This window comes from Oncorhynchus keta, chromosome 14 (genome assembly GCF_023373465.1).
Source record: "Oncorhynchus keta strain PuntledgeMale-10-30-2019 chromosome 14, Oket_V2, whole genome shotgun sequence".
NCBI classification, from domain to species: domain Eukaryota; kingdom Metazoa; phylum Chordata; class Actinopteri; order Salmoniformes; family Salmonidae; genus Oncorhynchus; species Oncorhynchus keta.
This window is the reverse complement of record NC_068434.1, coordinates 18,983,822-19,002,364: the sequence shown is the minus strand read 5'-3', so window position 1 is coordinate 19,002,364 and position 18,543 is coordinate 18,983,822. Positions and strand designations below refer to the sequence as shown.

Here is an 18,543-nt window from a genome sequence, read left to right as displayed (position 1 = left end):
TCCATTCGGCAGCAACGGAACAGAAGGGAAATACATATTTGTAGCCTATACTGTGATGAAACTAATATTGGGAGATGGTCGCGATGGCAAAATAGCCCAACAAGTCAGTCAAGTGAATAGAGGTGATGTGGCAGCTGCAACCAGGTAGACTCAAGAGGCATGGCATTGTGTTCTCCATTCTATGGTAAGTAGGGAGGACATTTCACCATTATAGATTATACTTTATCTTTCCCAGAGAAAACATAAGAGTCATTATTATCATGATGCAGTTGTGATATGCAAAGGTAACATATATTCAAAACTAGTACTATGCAGTTTTTAATTCAGAAAATTAAAATTGTGATTTGGCCTGAAACACTGAAATGTTTCTCCATGAAGCCTACCCACTGTTCACGTCATGTTCGTCTAGTTTCGAGTTACATTTGGATGAGTTTTCAACTAAAGTTAATTCAACGTGAAATAGAATAATAATAATCAACAAGTCATTGGGTGTAGGTTCAAGGTTGGCAGAAAAAAAAGACAAAATGCCCTTAAATTGATTACTTTTTGTGAATCCAATCAGTTTTCCACATTGATTTTGTTCAAATGACAACATTGATTCAACCAGTGTTTGCCCAGAGGAGAATGATGTTTGCATTTTCAAGGTATTATTGCAATAGTGTGAAGTCATTAGTGGGACATTTGTGTTTGAAGGTAGGCTTGGAACCACTGGCCTAATAAACCAAGGAACTTGTTAGACTATTGATAAGCACAATATATTGAACATTTAAAGCTTAAAAGCCTCAACGAATTCAGGTCATACACTATTATTATACATTACAATGATCTTACATTGGCCTGTTTTGTATTGAAGCCAGTGATGTAAACACCCACCTTGATGCAAAAAAAGTTTGTGATTTTACAGTAGACCTACCCTCAAACATGTCATTTTAACAAAATCAATGTGGTAAACTGATTGGATTCACAAAAAGTAATCAATTTAAGGGCATTTCGTGTTTTTTTCTGCCAACTTTTAACCTAAACCCAATGACTTGTTGAGGTTTTTTTTTTCACATTGAATTCACATTAGTTGAAAACCCATCCAAATGTAACTCAACTAGATGAACATGGCGTGAACAGTGGGCAGGCTTCATGGAGAAGGACCCCTGGGGGTTCTTGGCCTATTCACAGGGGGTACTTGAGAAGACTTATTCCTAATGGTAAAATGCACATGAGAGGGTACAACAGAGGTACTCTGGGCAGAGCAAAATACCGTTGGTGGTACAGTAGCAGAAAAAGGTTAGGAACCACTGTATTAGGCTATGCATGCTGCCCTCTAGGCCTGATTTATTGTTCTGCTATTCAAAATGCAGCCCAATAATATAGGCTAGATATTGGTAAAGCTCATGTACCTCATTCCCACTGGGCACAGATGTAAATTCAACATCTATTCCACATTGGTTCAACGTCATTTCATTGAAGTGAATTGGAAACAACGTTGATTCAACCAGTATGTGCCCAGTGGGTTGTGTTGGCTAATATTACATTTTTTCTTCTCTTGTTTCAGATAGATGGAAGCTACAATCTCACACCCCAACCTCAATGCCCAATGGAATTTTACAATATTGTACAATGGGATATAGAGGATTGTTGGCTTCTCATAGCCAGATCAAACCTGGGATTTTTTTCCCCACAGATAAACCGAAGATAAGAGTTTCTGCCTGCTTCACGGTCCATTATTACTTTTGGTACGCGCTCGGCCAGTCTCAAACTCGTACCGTGAGTAATAATGCACTGTGGCTGTCACTGCCAACGAGAGACGGACAGCACCACAGTTCTACATAATCCTATACATCTCATTGTTGTATAGACAGTTGTGCAGCAGGAAATGTGATGAAAACTCAGCCCTTGTGTCAGAATGACAGCATTTAAATATAATAATTTAGGATACTTTCATATCCAGGGAAGAAATTGATTAGCCAGTTTACTTAAATATTATTGTTGAATTATTTACTATGTTGTTGAATGTTACACTGACATTTGAAAATTTTAACTCTAAATGGTAAATCTTATTTATACTTGCAAAAGAAATTCCCTGTGCCTTGTGACTGTTATATTTATGTTGACTGCATAGGTCTTGTTTTAGTACAATGAAACAGTCATATTAGGCTACAGCCTATTATTGTGTCTTAATTTTTTTGTAGGAAAAACATTTTTTTTCTCAAATATCTCAAAAATGGGCCTGTAATTGAATAAAGTTCAGAAACGTTATAGCCAACTCTCCTAGTTGGACATGTTTTGAAATAGGCACTGCAATGTAATTGTCTGTTTAATAAATTATCATTACAATTGACAACTCAATTCTACACTAAGAGTCGAAATTGAATACACAATCAGTCTCTGAACAAAGCGACCCTGATGCACCCATTGACACGTTTTTTAATAGAGAGGCTATGTCATAAACCCTCAAAGTTCCAGAATGCGGTGAACATGGCAGCTATTGTGGTAAGGGAGAAATCCAAACCAATTGGAATGAATGGCAGTAGAGGCAGAGATGATGCATTACCTGATTTTACTTATACAGGAAAATAAAAGTAAGGCATGGGATATATCTGAAATTGTGTAATAGAATTATTGTCAACCTACAATATTGTTATAGAATTATAAATACAGTTTAAATGGATTTTATACAAATGTTCTGTATAAATAGCCTCTAAAATACAGCATATGTAAACAGACCATAAATGTCTAAATGTTGTATTTTTTTGTGGAAAGCTGTGAGTGCTATTATATGATACAATATCATTACTTGTTGCATTTACAATTTGTCTAAATCATTTCATCAAATTATTAAGCCACTGTATGGCTGTGGATTGGCTGCATTTCTTTTTATGGAATGTTGTCATATTGGCAGTTAATTGGAAACATTTACGGAATCATTCTGCTAAAACTGGCTCGCTAGCTAACATACAGTACAGATAATTCTTCAAATGTATTGTTTTACACAATATCTTATCACAGCACTGGCAAACCATGGCTGACCAATTTACCTGACTTTTATACCATCATAAGGTTCATGATCATTCTAGTATTCAAATTCCTACTTCTATGGCACGTGAAATAGGATCTCTATGGTTCCAAACCCTCCGACGTCACCTCGTTACAGTTGTGTTGGTAGCAACTAATTTAAACAGTACCCTACTCCTTGTTGTCGTGTGCATCCGGGCCGAAACCCTCGTCTCATAATCATGGATTCTGAAAACTATGTGGAAACTCATCCATCAGACGACAATGAAGCTATGAAGACCAGTGACGTTTACAAAGTGGACAAACATCTTCCTAAGCGTTTTAATAACCCCGATTGCTTTCAAGGCTACAGGTACATCCTAATTACAGCATGTTAAAGTGCGCATTTAAATCGAACCCGCAATGCGGTTATGCACGCTGTGTCACCCCCATTGCAATATCACCACTCACAGGGTAGCCTCGATGTTTCCAATTTTCAGGAAAGTTGTTTGTGTGCAACATTGACATTTCACAGCAATTCAGTTGCCTGAAACTAGACGTTCACAATAACAAGACTAACCTAATTTTAAATAATATCGCTAGTTTATACACTATGAGGTTGGAATAATACTGTGAAAATGATAATGCCCATTTAGTGTAATTGCTGTACGGAAAAGACTGCCTGAAATGTCAATATGTTTTGGTGACAAAGTGTTTTTTAAACCAACCGCTTTGTACCAGATGTGTCAATGTGTAGTTCATACATTCATAATCTATGAGTAGAATTATTGTTTTACCTCAATTAGCCATGGAATCCCTAGTTTGAAAGCAACTGTTTTCTTGAAACTGCTGTGCCATTTTCCCAAATGTGGGCCAGCCCCCTAGCAATTCGAGTTCTTGCCAATGAGCCCTTAGCATTTGAGTGACAGCTAGCAAGAGGCCGGCCAAGTATTATCCAATGAGGTTGCAGGGCTAGCCCAACTGCTCAGTGGACACAGCAGAGAGAGGGAGTGTGAGAGAGAGATCAATAATGCATGCAGAGCAGAATTAGGCCGATACCCGCTAATTATCAAAATCCAGAAAAGAGCTGTTAAATTCTACAACCACCTAACAGGAAGTGATTTCCAAACCTTCCATAACAAAGCCATTACCAACAGAGAGATTAATCTGCAGAAGAGCAAACTGGTCCTTGGGCTCTGTTCACAAACACAAACAGACCCCACAGAGCCCCAGTACAGCAACACAATTAGACTCAAGCAAATCATGAGAAAACAAAACGATAATTACTTGACACATAGGTACGAATGAACAAAAAAACTGAGCAAACTAGAATACTATTTCAAATCAAATTTTATTTGTCACTTGCGCCACATACAACAGGTGTAGTAGACCTTACAGTGAAATGGTTACTATATAAGCCCTTAACCAACAATGCTTTTAGAAGAAAAAGTGTTAAGTAAAAAATAGAAAATTAAAATAACAGTAAAATAACAATAGCGAGGCTATATACAGGGGGTAACGGTACAGAGTCAATGTGCGGGGGCACTGGTTAGTCGAGGTAATATGTACACTAACGTTCAAAAGTTTGGGGTCACTTAGAAATGTCATTGTTTTTGAAAGAACCACATTTTCCGTCCATTAAAATAACACCAAATTGATCAGAAATACAGTGTAGACATTGATAATTTTGTAAATTACTACTGTAGCTGGAAACGGCAGATTCTTTTATGGAATATCTACATAGGCGTACAGAGGCCCATTATCAGCAACCATCACTCCTGTATTCCAATGGCACGTTGTGTTAGCCAATACAAGTCTGATCATTAGAAAACCATTTTGGTAATTATGTTAGCACAGCTGAAAACTGTTGTTCTAATTAAAGAAGCGGGGGAATAAACTTTGTCATGCCCTCTTCACGACTGTCTGTTGAGAATGGGGGTGTGCTCGGTCCTCCTTTTCCTGTAGTCCACAATCATCTCCTTTGTCTTGATCACATTGAGGGAGAGGTTGTTGTTCTGGCACCACACAGCCAGGTTTCTGACCTCCTCCCTATAGGCTGTCTCATCATTGTTGGTGATCAAGCCTACCACTGTTGTGTCATCGGCAAAGTTGATGATGGTGTTGGAAACGTGCCTGGCCAAGCAGTCATGAGTGAACAGGGAGTACAGGAGGGGACTGAGCACGCACCCCTGTGGGGGCCCAGTGTTGAGGATCAGTGTGGCGGATGTGTTGTTACCTACCCTTACCACCTGGGGGTCAGCCCATCAGGAAGTTTTAGATCCATTTCCATAGGGAGGTGTTTAGTCCCATGTTCCTTATCATAGTAATGAGCTTTGAGGGTACTCTGGTGTTGAACGCTAAGCTGTAGTCAATAAATAGCATTCTCACATAGGTGTTCCTTTTGTCCAGGGCAGTGTTGAGTGCAATAGAGATTGCATCATCTGTGGATCTGTTGGGGCGGTATTCAAATTGGAGTGGGTTTAGGGTTTCTGGGATAATGGTGTTGATGTGAGCCATGACCAGCCTTTCAAAGCACTTCATGGCTACAGACATGGGTGTTACGGGTTGGTAGTCATTAGGCAGGTTACCTTAGTGTTCTTGGGCACAGGGACTGTGGTGGTCTGCTTGAAACATGTTGGTATTACAGACTCAGACAGGGAGAGTTGGAAAATGTCAGTGAAGACACTTGCCAGTTGATCAGCGCATGTTCGGAGTACACGTCCTGGTAAACGTCCTGGTAACCCTGCGGCCTTGTGAATGTTGACTTGTTTAAAGGTCTTAATCATATCGGCTACGGAGGGTGTGATCACACAGTCGTCCGGAAGAGCTGATGCTCTCATGCATGCTTCAGTGTTACTTACCTCGACGCGAGCATAGAAGTAATTTAGCTCGTCTGATAGGCTTGTGTCACTGGGCAGCTCACGGCTGTGCTTCCCTTTGTAGTCGGTAATAGTTTGCAAGCCAAGCCACATCCGACGAGCGTCGGAGCCGGTGTAGTACGATTCAATCTTAGTCCTGTACTGAGTCCTGTATTGACACTTTGCCTGTTTGATGGATCGTCGGAGGGCATAGCGGTATTTCTTATAAGCTTCTGGGTTCTGAGTTCCACTCCTTGAAAGCGGCAGCTCTACCCTTTAGCTCAGTGCAGTTGTTGCCTGTAATCCATGGCTTCTGATTGGGTTATGTACATACGGTCACTGTGGGGACGACGTCATTGTTGCACTTATTGATGAAGCCAGTGTACTCCGCAATGCCATCGGAAGAATCCCGGAACATATTCCAGTCTGTGCGAGCAAAACAGTCCTGTAGCTTAGCATCTGCTTCATCTGATTACGTTCTAATTGACCAAGTCACTGGTGCCTCCTGCTTTAGTTTTTGCTTGTAAGCAGGAATCATGAGGATAGAATTATGGTCATATTTACCAAATGGGGGGTGAGGGAGAGCTTTGTATGTGTCTCTGTGTGTGATGTAAAGGTGGTCTAGAGTTTTATTTCCCTCTGGTTGCACATTTAACATGCTGGTAGAAATGAGGTAAAACGGATTTGAGTTTCCCCGCATTAAAGTCCCCGGCCACTAGGAGCGCCGCCTCTGAATGAGCGTTTTCCTGTTTGCTTATGGCCGTATACAGCTCATTGATGTGTGGTGTTAGTGGCAGAATCAGTTTGTAGTGGTATATAGACGGCTACGAAAAATACAGATGAAAACTCTTGGTAAATAGTGTGGTCTACAGCTTATGATGAGATACTCTACCTCACGTGAGCAAAACCTCAAGACTTCCTTAGATTTCGTGCACCAGCTGTTGTTTACAAATATACATAGACTGCCACCCCTAGTCTTACCAGAGGCCTCTGTTCTATCCTGCCAAAAAAAGCTTAAAACCCACCAGCTGTATGTTCTTAATGTCGTCGTTCAGCCACGACTCTGTGAAATAAATGATATTACAGTTTTTAATGTCCCGTTGGTAAGATATACGTGATCGTAGTTTATTTTATTATGGATTGATTGTACGTTGGCTAATAGGACCAATGGTAAAGGTAGATTACCCTCTCGGCGACGGATCCTTACAAGGCACCCGGACCTTCGTCCACGATACCCCCATCTCTTTTGCCTGTGAATGACGGGGATGGGGGCCTTGTCGGGTGTCTGAAGTAAATCCTTCCTGTCCGTCTCATTGAAGAAAAAGTATTCCTCCAGTACGGGGTGAGTAATCGCTGTCCTGATATCTAGAAGCTCTTTTCGGTCATAAGACACAGTGGCAGAAACATTATGTACAAAATAAGTTACAAATAATGCAAAACAACGTACACAATAGCACAATTGGTTACGGGATTGTAAAACGACAGCCATCTCCGTCTGCGCCACTCCTCTTGTCTTGGCCCTTAACAGAGAGTACACATTGGCAGAATACCTGACCACTGTGACTGACCCCAAATTAAGGAAAGCTTTGACCATGTACACATTCAGGGAGCATAGCCTTGCTATTGAGAAAGCTGGCTCTCAAGAAAAGACAGGCTATGTGCACACAAACCACAAAATTAGGTGGAAACTGAGCTGCACTTCCTAACGTTCTGCCAAATATATGACCATATTAGAGACACATATTTCCCTGAGATTACACAGACGCACAAAGATTTAGAAAACAAATCCAATTTTGATAAACTCCCATATCTATTGTGCAAAATACCACATTGTGCAATCACAGCAGCAATATTTGTGACTTGTTGCCACAAGAAAAGGGCAACCAGTGAAGAACAAACACCATTGTAAATACAACCCATATTTATCCTTTTATACTTGAACTATTTGCATGTTGTAACAGCTCGGTATATAGACATAAATGTCAAATTTGAAGTCTATTATTTTGGAACTTGGATGAGTGTAATATTTACTTCACTTTTGTTGATCCATTTTACTTGCTTTGGCAATGTAAATATATGTTTCCCATTGTCACGCCCTGGTCATAGTATTTTGTGTTTTTCTTCATGTATTTGGTCAGGCCAGGGTGTGACATGGGTTTTTGTATGTGGTGTGTAGATAGTGGGATTGTAGCTTAGTGGGGTGTTCTAGGTTAGTCTATGGCTGTCTGAAGTAGTTCTCAATCAGAGGCAGGTGTTAATCGTTTTCTCTGATTGGGATCCATATTTAGGCAGCCATATTCTTTGGCTGTATTGTGGGTGATTGTCCTGAGTGTCTTGATGGCCTTGTTCGATGACACATGTATAAGCTGTTTTCATTTCGTTTATTGTTTTGTAGTGTTCGTGTTTAGTCGTGTTTACGTTTGTTTAATAAACATGGATCGCAATCGACACGCTGCAGTTTGGTCCGACTCTCCTTCACCATATGAAAACCGTGACAGAATCACCTACCATAAACGGACCAAGCAGCGTGTCAACAGGCAGGAGCAGCCCAAAGAGGAGATGCGTATTAAGGAGTTCTGGACATGGGAGGAAATCCTCGACGGGAGAGGACCCTGGGCTAAACCAGGGGAGTGTAGCCGCCCAAAGGTGGAACAGGTGGAGGCAGCGAGGAGAGAGGAGCCGGCGATATGAGGAGGGAGCACGGCAGTGCGACAGGTACGAGAGGCAGCCCCAAAACATTTTTGGGGGGGGACAGACGAGGTGTGGTACTAAGCCAGGTAGCAGACCTGAGCTCACGCCTCGTGCTTATTATAAGCAGTGCATTACTGGTCAGGCACCGTGTTATGCGGTTAAGCGCACGGTGTCGCCAGCGCGTGCCCATAGCCTGGTGCGCTATAGGGCAGCCCCCCGAAAGTGCCATGCGAGTGTGGGCATTGAGCCAGGGCTTATGGTGCCTGCTCAGCGGGTCTGGTCGCCGGTACGCAGTTTTGGTCCAGGTTATCCTGCGCCGGCTCTGCGTGCTGTGTCTCCGGGGCGCTGGGAGGGTGTAGTGCGTCCTCTGCCTGCGCTCCGCTCGTGCCGGGCAAATGTGGGAGTGGAGCCTAAGTGAGAGGTGCGTGTAGTAAGCACTAGATCTCCCGTGCTTACCCACAGCCCGGTTCAACCTGTGCCTGCGCTCTGGAGGGTCCGGGCTAGAGTAGTTGTCCAGCCTGGGGAAGTGGTGCCAAGGTTGTGCACCAGAGCTCCAGTGCTCCCCCACAGCCCGGTCCTTCAGGCTCCTCCTAACACCAAGCCTCCTGAAGGTCTCTCTGTCTCCTCCCTGCAGGTGGTCCCACCTGTCCGGCGCTGCTGCCGGAGTCTCCCGCCTGTCCGGCGCTGCTGCCGGAGTCTCCCGCCTGTCCGGCGCTGCTGCCGGAGTCTCCCGCCTGTCCGGCGCTGCTGCCGGAGTCTATTTAGGCAGCCATATTCTTTGGCTGTATTGTGGGTGATTGTCCTGAGTGTCTTGATGTCCTTGTTCGATGTTAGTTGACACATGTATAGGCTGTTTTCGGTTTTTGTTTCTTTTATTGTTTTGTAGTGTTCGTGTTTAGTCGTGTTTACGTTTGTTTAATAAACATGGATCGCAATCGACACGCTGCAGTTTGGTCCGACTCTCCTTCACCATATGAAAACCGGGACACCCATGCACACACAGACAGACAGAGATCTGCAATTGTCGGGGACCACTTTCGGCTCATGAGTGCTACTTTCAGAACTACAGGCGAAAAAGTATTGAAAAGTACAGGATACTCTTTAATAGACCAATAACAAAGAGTTTCAAACATATCTGCCAATAACAGCTAGTGAGCAAAAGAGCACCCTTCTGGCTTACTATATGTAGCCCACGTATCTGATGCTGTCTGGACAAAATGAATATGACATGCCATACTCCTTTTGGCCAGAGAGCCTCAGATACATGGGCAACACTACAGTTGAAGTCGGAAGTTTACATACAGTTTGGTTGGAATCATTAACATTTGTTTTTCAACCACTCCACAAATGTCTTGTTAACTGTAGTTTTGGCAAGTCGGTTAGGACATCTACTTTGTGCATGACACAAGTAATTTTTCCAATAATTGTTTACAGACAGATTATTTAACTTATAATTCACTGTATCACAATTCCAGTAGGTCAGAAGTTTACATACATCAAGTTGACTGTGCCTTTAAACAGCTTGGAAGATTACAGAAAATTATGCCATGGCTTCAGAAGCTTCTGATATGCTAATTGACATCTTGTGAGTCAATTGGAGGTGTACCTGTGGATGTATTTCAAGGCCTACCTTCAAACTCAGTGCCTCTTTGCTTGACATCATGGGAAAATCAAAAGAAATCAGCCAAGACCTCAGAAAAACATGTAGACCTCCACAAGTCTGGTTCATCCTTGGGAGCAATTTCCAAATGCCTGAAGGTACCACGTTCATCTGTACAAGCAATAGTACGCAAGTATAAACAATATGGGACCACGCAGCCGTCATACCGCTCAGGAAGGAGACGCATTCTGTCTCCGAGAGATGAACGTACTTTGGTGTGAAAAGTCCAAATCAATCCCAGAACAACAGCAAAGGACCTTGTGAAGATGCTAGAGGAAACTGGTACAAAAGTATCTATATTCACAGTAAAACGAGTTCTATATCAACGTAACCTGAAAGGCCGCTCAGCAAGGAAGAAGCCACTGCTCCAAAACCGGCATTAAAAAAAGCCAGACTATGGTGTGCAACTGCACATGGGGACAAAGATCGTACGTTTTGGAGAAATGTCCTCTGGTCTGATGAAACAAAAATAGAACTGTTTGGCCATAATGACCATCGTTATGTTTTGAGAAAAAAGGGGAGGCTTGCAAGCCGAAGAACACCATCCCAACCGTGAAGCACGAGGGTGGCAGCACCATGTTGTGGGGTTGCTTTGCTGCAGGAGGGACTGGTGCACTTCACAAAATAGATGGCATCATGAGGTGGGAAAATTATGTGGATATATTGAAGCAACATCTCAAGACATCAGTCAGGAAGTTAAAGCTTTTGTTCGCAAATGAGTCTTCCAAATGGACAATGACCCCAAGCATACTTCCAAAGTTGTGGCAAAATGGCTTAAGGACAACACAGTCAAGGTATTGGAGTGGCCATCACAAAGCCCTGAACACAATCCCATAGAAAATTTGTGGGCAGAACTGATAAAGCGTGTGCGAGCAAGGAGCACTACAAACCTGACTCAGTTACACCAGCTGTCAGGAGGAATGGGTCAAAATTCACCCAACTTTTTGTGGGAAGCTTGTGGAAGGCTACCTGAAACGTTTAACCCAAGTTAACCCATTTAAAGGCAATGCTACCAAATACGAATTGAGTGTATGTAAACTTCTGACCCACTGGGAATGTGACGAAAGAAATACAAGCTGAAATAAATCGTTCTCTATTATTCTGACATTTCACATTCTTAAAATAAAGTGGTGATCCTAACTGAGGTAAGACAGGGAATTTTTACTAGGATTAAATGTCAGGAATTGTCAATAACTGATTTTAAATGTATTTGGCTAAGGTGTATGTAAACTTCTGACTTCAACTGTACATGTCCTCTGCCTTTTCCTTGACGACTATAGCAGTATTATCAGCAGCACATTTTTTTACTAAAGAAAGTAATATCGGAGGGTTTTCTACTAAGCTAACATATGGAATTGTTTTTAGATGGTCATACCAAGGATAGTTTTCCTATATGATTTAGAATTTTAGGACCCCTGTGGGTAGAAAATAAAAATATATTTAATTGAACATTGAATTTGGTCTTACTGCTATTAGCCCATAGAAATGCATCGAATACCATTTTCATACATGGAAAACCAGAATCCCTGGTGTAGCCCAAACCGGTTGGACACTACAGATGTTTTAGTGAGAAGATTTTCTGAATGTCTCCTGGTCTGACAATCACCGCTGTCACAGATAGAACAATGAGCCAGATGTTTCACCGGATGTATAAATCTGAAGTATCCAGTTGGCATTTCCACTCACCACCAAATGTGGTGATGAGAGGAAACCCAGTGGCCGGTAGTCGGAGAAGATGATGCAAGATGGTTTTTGGCCAACATTCTGCACATGTTCTCATCGATGAAACATTTGATCTCAATACAGTTATATGTTCCCAAAACTAGAATATGTTACAAACAGATTGAGAAATAAAAAGTTGCATTGGTCCTTTAACCATTTTGCTAATAAATGTTATGCACCAAAAAGATTGTTTGCTTTTGATGATCAATGCACTGAGATAATATTTGTCTCTTTCAGTACGAAGAAAAACCACCCATTCTACCAGACATCAAGCCAAATATATGGAAGCAAGAGACCAACCGTTCATGAAATGCCTGTAAGAAAGATGCCATAAACCGTATGGAAATCTAAAACAAAACAAAAAAACATGATTATTTGCACTGATCTGTCTGAACCTGATTTTGTTTCATTTTTCCTATCCCATCAGACAACTTTTAACGGCAGTTATCGGAAGTTTTCAGAACACATGCTGAAAAGTGGGATGTTCAGAGATAACGGGTTCAACACGTCCATTGAGAAGAGCAAAATCACAGGACACGACACCATCCCCATGTTTCAAGACAGGATCAACTTTAATTATGCATACGACAGTGGGAATGGTCCAAGGAATTGAAAACATTACTCCACCAACCTTAATTCATTTTCATTGCTACATTTGTATGTCATTCATTCTATTTGCCTTTTATAAGGATCAATTCCTATAATAAGTATTTAAACATCATACAGAACATTCACCTTGTTTTATTAGACCCCACCTACCATTGGTGATTGGTTCAATAAAAACCTTACCCCAACATCAGTCTTGGCCACAAGGTGGACATCTAACAACTTGCTGGCTATTTTGCTGGCACATGCAGGAGCTAACGCACAGAAAAATAGTCAGCAAGTTGTTAGATCACCACCTTGTGGCCAAGACTGATGTTGGGGTAAAGTTTTTATATACGGTGAGTGTTCAAGACAATAAGAACACCTTCCTAATATTGAGTTTGCCCTCAGAACAGCCTCAATTTGTCGGGGGATGGACTCTACAAGGTGTCGAAAGCGTACAACCGGGATTCTGGCCCATGTTGAATACAATGCTTCTCACATAGTATTCAATGTGTGGACCATTCTTGATATACACGGGAAACTGCTGAGCATGAAAAACCCAGCAGCGTTGCAGTTCTTGACACAAAATTGGTGCGCCTGGCACCTACTACCATACCCCGTTCAAAGGCACTTTTCGTGCCCATTCATCCTCGGGAATGGCACACATACACAATCCACCTCTCAATTGCCTCAAGGCTTAAAAATCCTTCTTTAACCTGTCTCCTCCCTTTCATCCATACTGATTGAAGTGGATTTAACAAGTACATCAACAAAGGATCATAGCTTTCCTCTGGATTCACTTGGTCAGTCTATGCCATGGAAAGAGCAGGTGTTCATAATGTTTTGTACATTTAGTCTGTTTTATTACTCTATTATTGTGTAGAGGATAAGAATTGATCCAACTCCTGGTACCTTTCAAACAAGATTTGTACAAGTTTTTGGAATTCAATAGATATTCTATCTAAGTTTAAATTGATCCTGCAAATTATATTTAACCACCTTGAATTATTCCAGAAAACTGGGTCATGGTAACAGAAGTAACACGAAATAGTGTCTTAAAGTGGTTGCTAGGAAACTAGTGAACCCAAGACCGTATCAGAAGGAAAATAAATCACTGGAAAATAATCTACGCCGATATTAAGACATTTTGTTTGATGAACATGAATTAACTAATGTATATGGTTTAAATGTTAAAATAAGAGAATAGTAGTGAAATGCCCTCCTCACAGGGCTATTTTGAGGGAAGTGTACAACAGCATAGAGTAGGTATATCTGTGCGTTAGCTCCTTTTGAGTAATGCTTGGAGGGATTGAGGGTAGCTGGAGGATTGAACTAAAAAACAAACCAAATATAACTATTGTAAAATATGCTGTGTCCATAAAATGTACATAGTATGTACCGGTACTGTATAAGCTGGAAATAGATGCCTAAGTGTTGTGGTCTATTAGTTTACGCCAATTAGGGGAGGGGTAGTAGGGTTAGGGGAGAATATATAACAAATATATATATATTTAAAAAATATATATATGGGGGATTGGAAATGATGTAGACAATTACATTTGATGGAACCCACAATCTGAAATATTAAAGCTGATCTAAAAAAATATGCAAAATACAAAAAAATGCTTGTACACCCTATACTTTGACTCAATGAAGCCATCTCGTATCTGTGAAGCGATACACAATTATAAAATAAATTACTATCTAGAACCTAAAAGGGTTATTCGGCTGTCCCAATAGGAGATTAACCCCGTTTGGTTCCAGCCCACACAGACATCAATTCAAAGTCTATTCCACGTTAGTTCAACGTCAACATTGATTAAACATGTTTTATATATTTAACCTTATTTTAACGAGGCAAGTCAATTAAGAACACATTCTTATTTACAATGAAGGCCTACCACGAGGCCAAATGCCTCCTTTTACGCGGATGGGGGCTAGCTTTAAAAATACAAATGTAGGACAAAACACAAATCATGATGAGAGCGACCACAACAATTAAGAAAGACTTAAAGAGAGACCTAAGACATCAACATGGCAGCAACACATGACGGATTATAATTAGATGTATCACGAAGAGGAAAATGTCCCAACCAGTATGCGCCCAGTGGGAGGTAGAACCCTTTTGATTCCAGGTAAAAGCGTTTTGGGTTACATGCACAACCATTTCCACAGAGGGTTCTACATGGAACCCAAAAGAGTTCTACCTGAAACCAAAAAGGGTTTTACCTGATATAAAAAAAGGGTTATCCTATGGGGAAAGCCGCAGAACCCTTTTGGAAAGCTTTTTTCTAAGCATTATTTAAATGCTAGTATTATTATCTAGTATAATGTAAGCAACGTTTCCCTTTTGAGGCCCACTGAGTAAATCTGGGGATCGATACCTTATATCATAGATCACATATTTAAGAGTAGAATGTGTGCTCAATATTAATTGTAGACACATATCAATATACACTGAGTATAGAAAACATTAAAGACGCCTGTTTTTTCATGCTCAACAGTTTCCTGTGTGTATCAAGAATGGTCTACCAGCCAAAGGACCTCCAGCCAACTTGACACAAATGTGGGAAACATTGGAGTCAACATGGGCCAACATCCCTGTTGAATGCTTTCGACACCTTGTAGAGTCCATCCCCCAACACACATGGGGGGGATTGGGGGGGTCCTAATGTTTGGTATACTCAGTTGCAAGACAATAAATCACATTGCACAACTAGACTGCATGTCTTTGTCTGCAATCTCTAATAGTAATTTCCCTTACAGTGTAAGATTAAGTTTACAATTGCCATTTCTCCTTACAACTCCTGTTCTCCAAAAGCTTATTTCTGGGCACATTTGAACCATCTCAAATTAAACGCTTCCTTTGTCTGCTACAGATTATAATTAGGTGTAGTACAGAGAGGAAACTGTCCCAAAAGCCCTAGCACGGTCACAGACACATTTTCCTCTGTTTTAGAGTGTAGAGCTCTCCCACTCTCCACAGAGACTAGACCCATTTTCAGCTCAGTAATGACTGTCAGAAATCTGACAGGCTTGGGTTGGCAATGCTACTGCTATCAGGGACATCATGCACCCCCAAAATCTGAGGGTACAAAAAGAATGTGAGGAGGGCTCTGGGGTGGTTAGAGAATTTTGCCTTTTTCAAATACCTAAAACATAGTCATTATGCTTAATTGTGTATATATACATACAGTGCGGCAAAAAGGTATTTAGTCAGCCACCAATTGTGCAAGTTCTCCCACTTAAAAAGATGAGAGGCCTGTAATTTTCATCATAGGTACACTTCAACTATGACAGACAAAATGAAAGAAAGAAAATCCCAAAAATCACATTGTATGATTTTTTATGAATTTATTTGCAAATTATGGTGGAAAATAAGTATTTGGTCAATAACAAAAGTTTATCTCAATACTTTGTTATATACCCTTTCTTGGCAATGACAGAGGTCAAACGTTTTCTGTAAGTCTTCACAAGGTTTTCACACACTGTTGCTGGTATTTTGGCCCATTCCTCCATGCAGATCTCCTCTAGAGCAGTGATGTTTTGGGGCTGTTGCTGGGCAACACGGACTTTCAACTCCTTCCAAAGATTTTCTATGGGGTTGACATCTGGAGACTGGCTAGGCCACTCCAGGACCTTGAAATGCTTCTTACGAAGCCACTCCTTCGTTGCCCGGGCGGTGTGTTTGGGATCATTGTCATGCTGAAAGACTAAGCCACGTTTCATCTTCAATGCCCTTGCTGATGGAAGGAGGTTTTCACTCAAAATATCACGATACATGGCCCCATTCATTCTTTCCTTGACACGGATCAGTCGTCCTGGTCCCTTTGCAGAAAAACAGCCCCAAAGCATGATATTTCCACCCCCATGCTTCACAGTAGGTATGGTGTTCTTTGGATGCAACTCAGCATTCTTTGTCCTCCAAACACGACGAGTTGAGTTTTTACCAAAAAGTTATATTTTGGTTTCATCTGACCATATGACATTCTACCAATCTTCTTCTGGACCATCCAAATGCTCTCTAGCAAACTTCAGACGGGCCTGGACATGAACTGGCTTAAGCATGGGTACACGTCTGGCACTGAAGGATTTGAGTCCCTGGCGGCGTAGTGTGTTACTGATGGTAGGCTTTGTTACTTTGGTCCCAGCTCTCTGCAGGTCATTCACTAGGTCCCCCCGTGTGGTTCTGGGATTTTTGCTCACCGTTCTTGTGAGCATTTTGACCCCACGGGGTGAGGTCTTGCGTGGAGCCCCAGATCGAGGGAGATTATCAGTGGTCTCGTATGTCTTCCATTTCCTAATAATTGATCCCACAGTTGATTTCTTCAAACCAAGCTGCAGATTCAATCTTCCCAGCCTGGTGCAGGTCTACAATTTTGTTTCTGGTGTCCTTTGACAGCTCTTTGGTCTTGGCCATAGTGGAGTTTGGAGTGTGACTGTTTGAGGTTGTGGACAGGTGTCTTTTATACTGATAACAAGTTCAAACAGGTGCCATTAATACGGGTAACGAGTGGAGGACAGAGGAGCCTCTCAAAGAAGAATTTACAGGTCTGTTAGAGCCAGAAATCTTGCTTGTTTGTAGGTGACCAAATACTTGTTTCCACCATCATTTGCAAATAAATAAATTAAAAATCCTACAATGTGATTTTTCTGGATTTTTTCCCCCTCATTTTGTCTGTCATTGTGGAAGTGTACCTATGATGAAAATTACAGGCCTCTCTCATCTTTTTAAGTGGGAGAACTTGCACAATTGGTGACTGACTAAATACTTTTTCTGCCCCACTGTATGTATATATATATATTGTTCTGCATGTCATAGCTCTTGAGCTGTCTGTATCCTCCTGACTGGTGGTTACCTTTTTTTTCCTAAGAGTTTATGTTTATCCATAACCTAAAAGGGTTCTTCTGCTGTCTCCATAGGAGATCCCTTTGAAGAACCCTTTTTGGTTCCAGGTAGAACCGTTTCCACAGAGGGTTCTTCATGTAACCCAAAAAGGTTGTACCTATAACCAAAAAGGGTTCTGCCTGGAACCAAAAGGGTTGCTCTTTTGGGGAAAGCCAAAGAACACTTTTGGAACCCTTTTTTCTAAGAGTGTATAATCCATAGAAGGGTTTTGGAACCTCTTACCCTGACAATTTGACTATTGGACTAATGGGTACACTAGCCATGGCTGCCAGTCCTGACTTCAATGGGAACTGCCATCTATGGATTATATTTCTATGGTTGGTTGTGGCTGTATGTTTGCCTTTTGGAAATACAATCGCTTGGGAAACGTACAGCATGGAAAACAAATGCCTACTGCTGAATAGAGAAGACTAATCTGTCTCTAGAACCAATAGATGGATTTTTTGTTGTTGTTGCGAACAGCAGCACTGCTTTTCAAAGTATCCCATCTTGCGATAGGCTATTGCCAAGACATGCACATCAGCCATCACCGTGAGTAGTAGCCTATGGCTTCATCTTCATCATCAGTAGAGGTGCGTGGGTAAAATCACTGAGGAAGCTAAACCAAGCCAGTAAAAACATTTTTTTTACAACCTATGTTGTGATATTTGCGTTGTTTGTTCTGTAACCCATTCATTCATACGCCACCGCGACAATAAAACAGAGACCGCAAAAAAGACAGTCACACAGTGGTGGAATAAATTCAAGTGCACATAGATTTGTTTCATCCCAAAACCGGAGAGCAAAATCTGTCCTGTGAAATCTGCAAAGCAAATATTACATGTAACAAACAGTTACCTGCAACACGCAGGTTAAAAAACTTTGACTCACCCTCTGTCATACAGTAAGCTTTTAGTTGTTGTTGTCATAGACTACCTAGCTAAAATGCTTACTATCCTAACTTCCTTGCATGGGGCAACAATGAACGAGCTAATTTATCTAGCTAGTTAACATGAGACTACTAGTCTACATCTAGGCTACATATTGAACTTCAATCGTCTCAGGACAGTGGCACAACATATGAATTTATGGTTAAATCAGAATCGCCATTATAACCATAACCAGTACAGGGAATTAAGTCAAAACCACAA

The 18,543-nt window shown here is 41.3% G+C and overlaps 1 protein-coding gene and 1 long non-coding RNA gene across 3 annotated transcripts; both read left to right on the top strand.

The window, feature by feature from the left end:
* On the top strand, nt 1–2,784 carry LOC118392903 (uncharacterized). Its single transcript, XR_004827461.2, has 2 exons — nt 1–184; nt 1,547–2,784. It is a non-coding gene; the product is annotated as an uncharacterized LOC118392903 (long non-coding RNA).
* Nucleotides 2,785–3,139: 355 nt separating this feature from the next.
* LOC118392902 (piercer of microtubule wall 1 protein) lies at nt 3,140–15,225 on the top strand. 2 transcript variants are annotated; one of them, XM_052461232.1, is made up of 4 exons: nt 3,140–3,358; nt 12,154–12,232; nt 12,344–12,573; nt 15,009–15,225. In XM_052461232.1, exons 1-3 carry the CDS (start codon nt 3,228–3,230, stop codon nt 12,527–12,529), a joined length of 396 nt encoding a protein of 131 aa, XP_052317192.1. In that variant the 5' UTR covers nt 3,140–3,227; the 3' UTR covers nt 12,530–12,573; nt 15,009–15,225. The 2 variants fall into 2 exon arrangements, with proteins under 2 accessions (XP_052317192.1, XP_035640797.1); XM_035784904.2 differs by having other exon boundaries at nt 12,344–15,225.
* Nucleotides 15,226–18,543: the final 3,318 nt, after the last annotated feature.

What these genes read in the sequence shown, in the direction of transcription:
- LOC118392902 (XM_052461232.1), top strand. Translation starts at nt 3,228, where the DNA reads ATGGATTCTGAAAACTATGTGGAAACTCATCCATCAGACGACAATGAA. An exon ending in GATTGCTTTCAAGGCTACAG is followed by an intron (nt 3,359 to 12,153) that starts GTACATCCTAAT and finishes TGTCTCTTTCAG; the next exon opens with TACGAAGAAAAACCACCCAT. An exon ending in CAACCGTTCATGAAATGCCT is followed by an intron (nt 12,233 to 12,343) that starts GTAAGAAAGATG and finishes CTATCCCATCAG; the next exon opens with ACAACTTTTAACGGCAGTTA.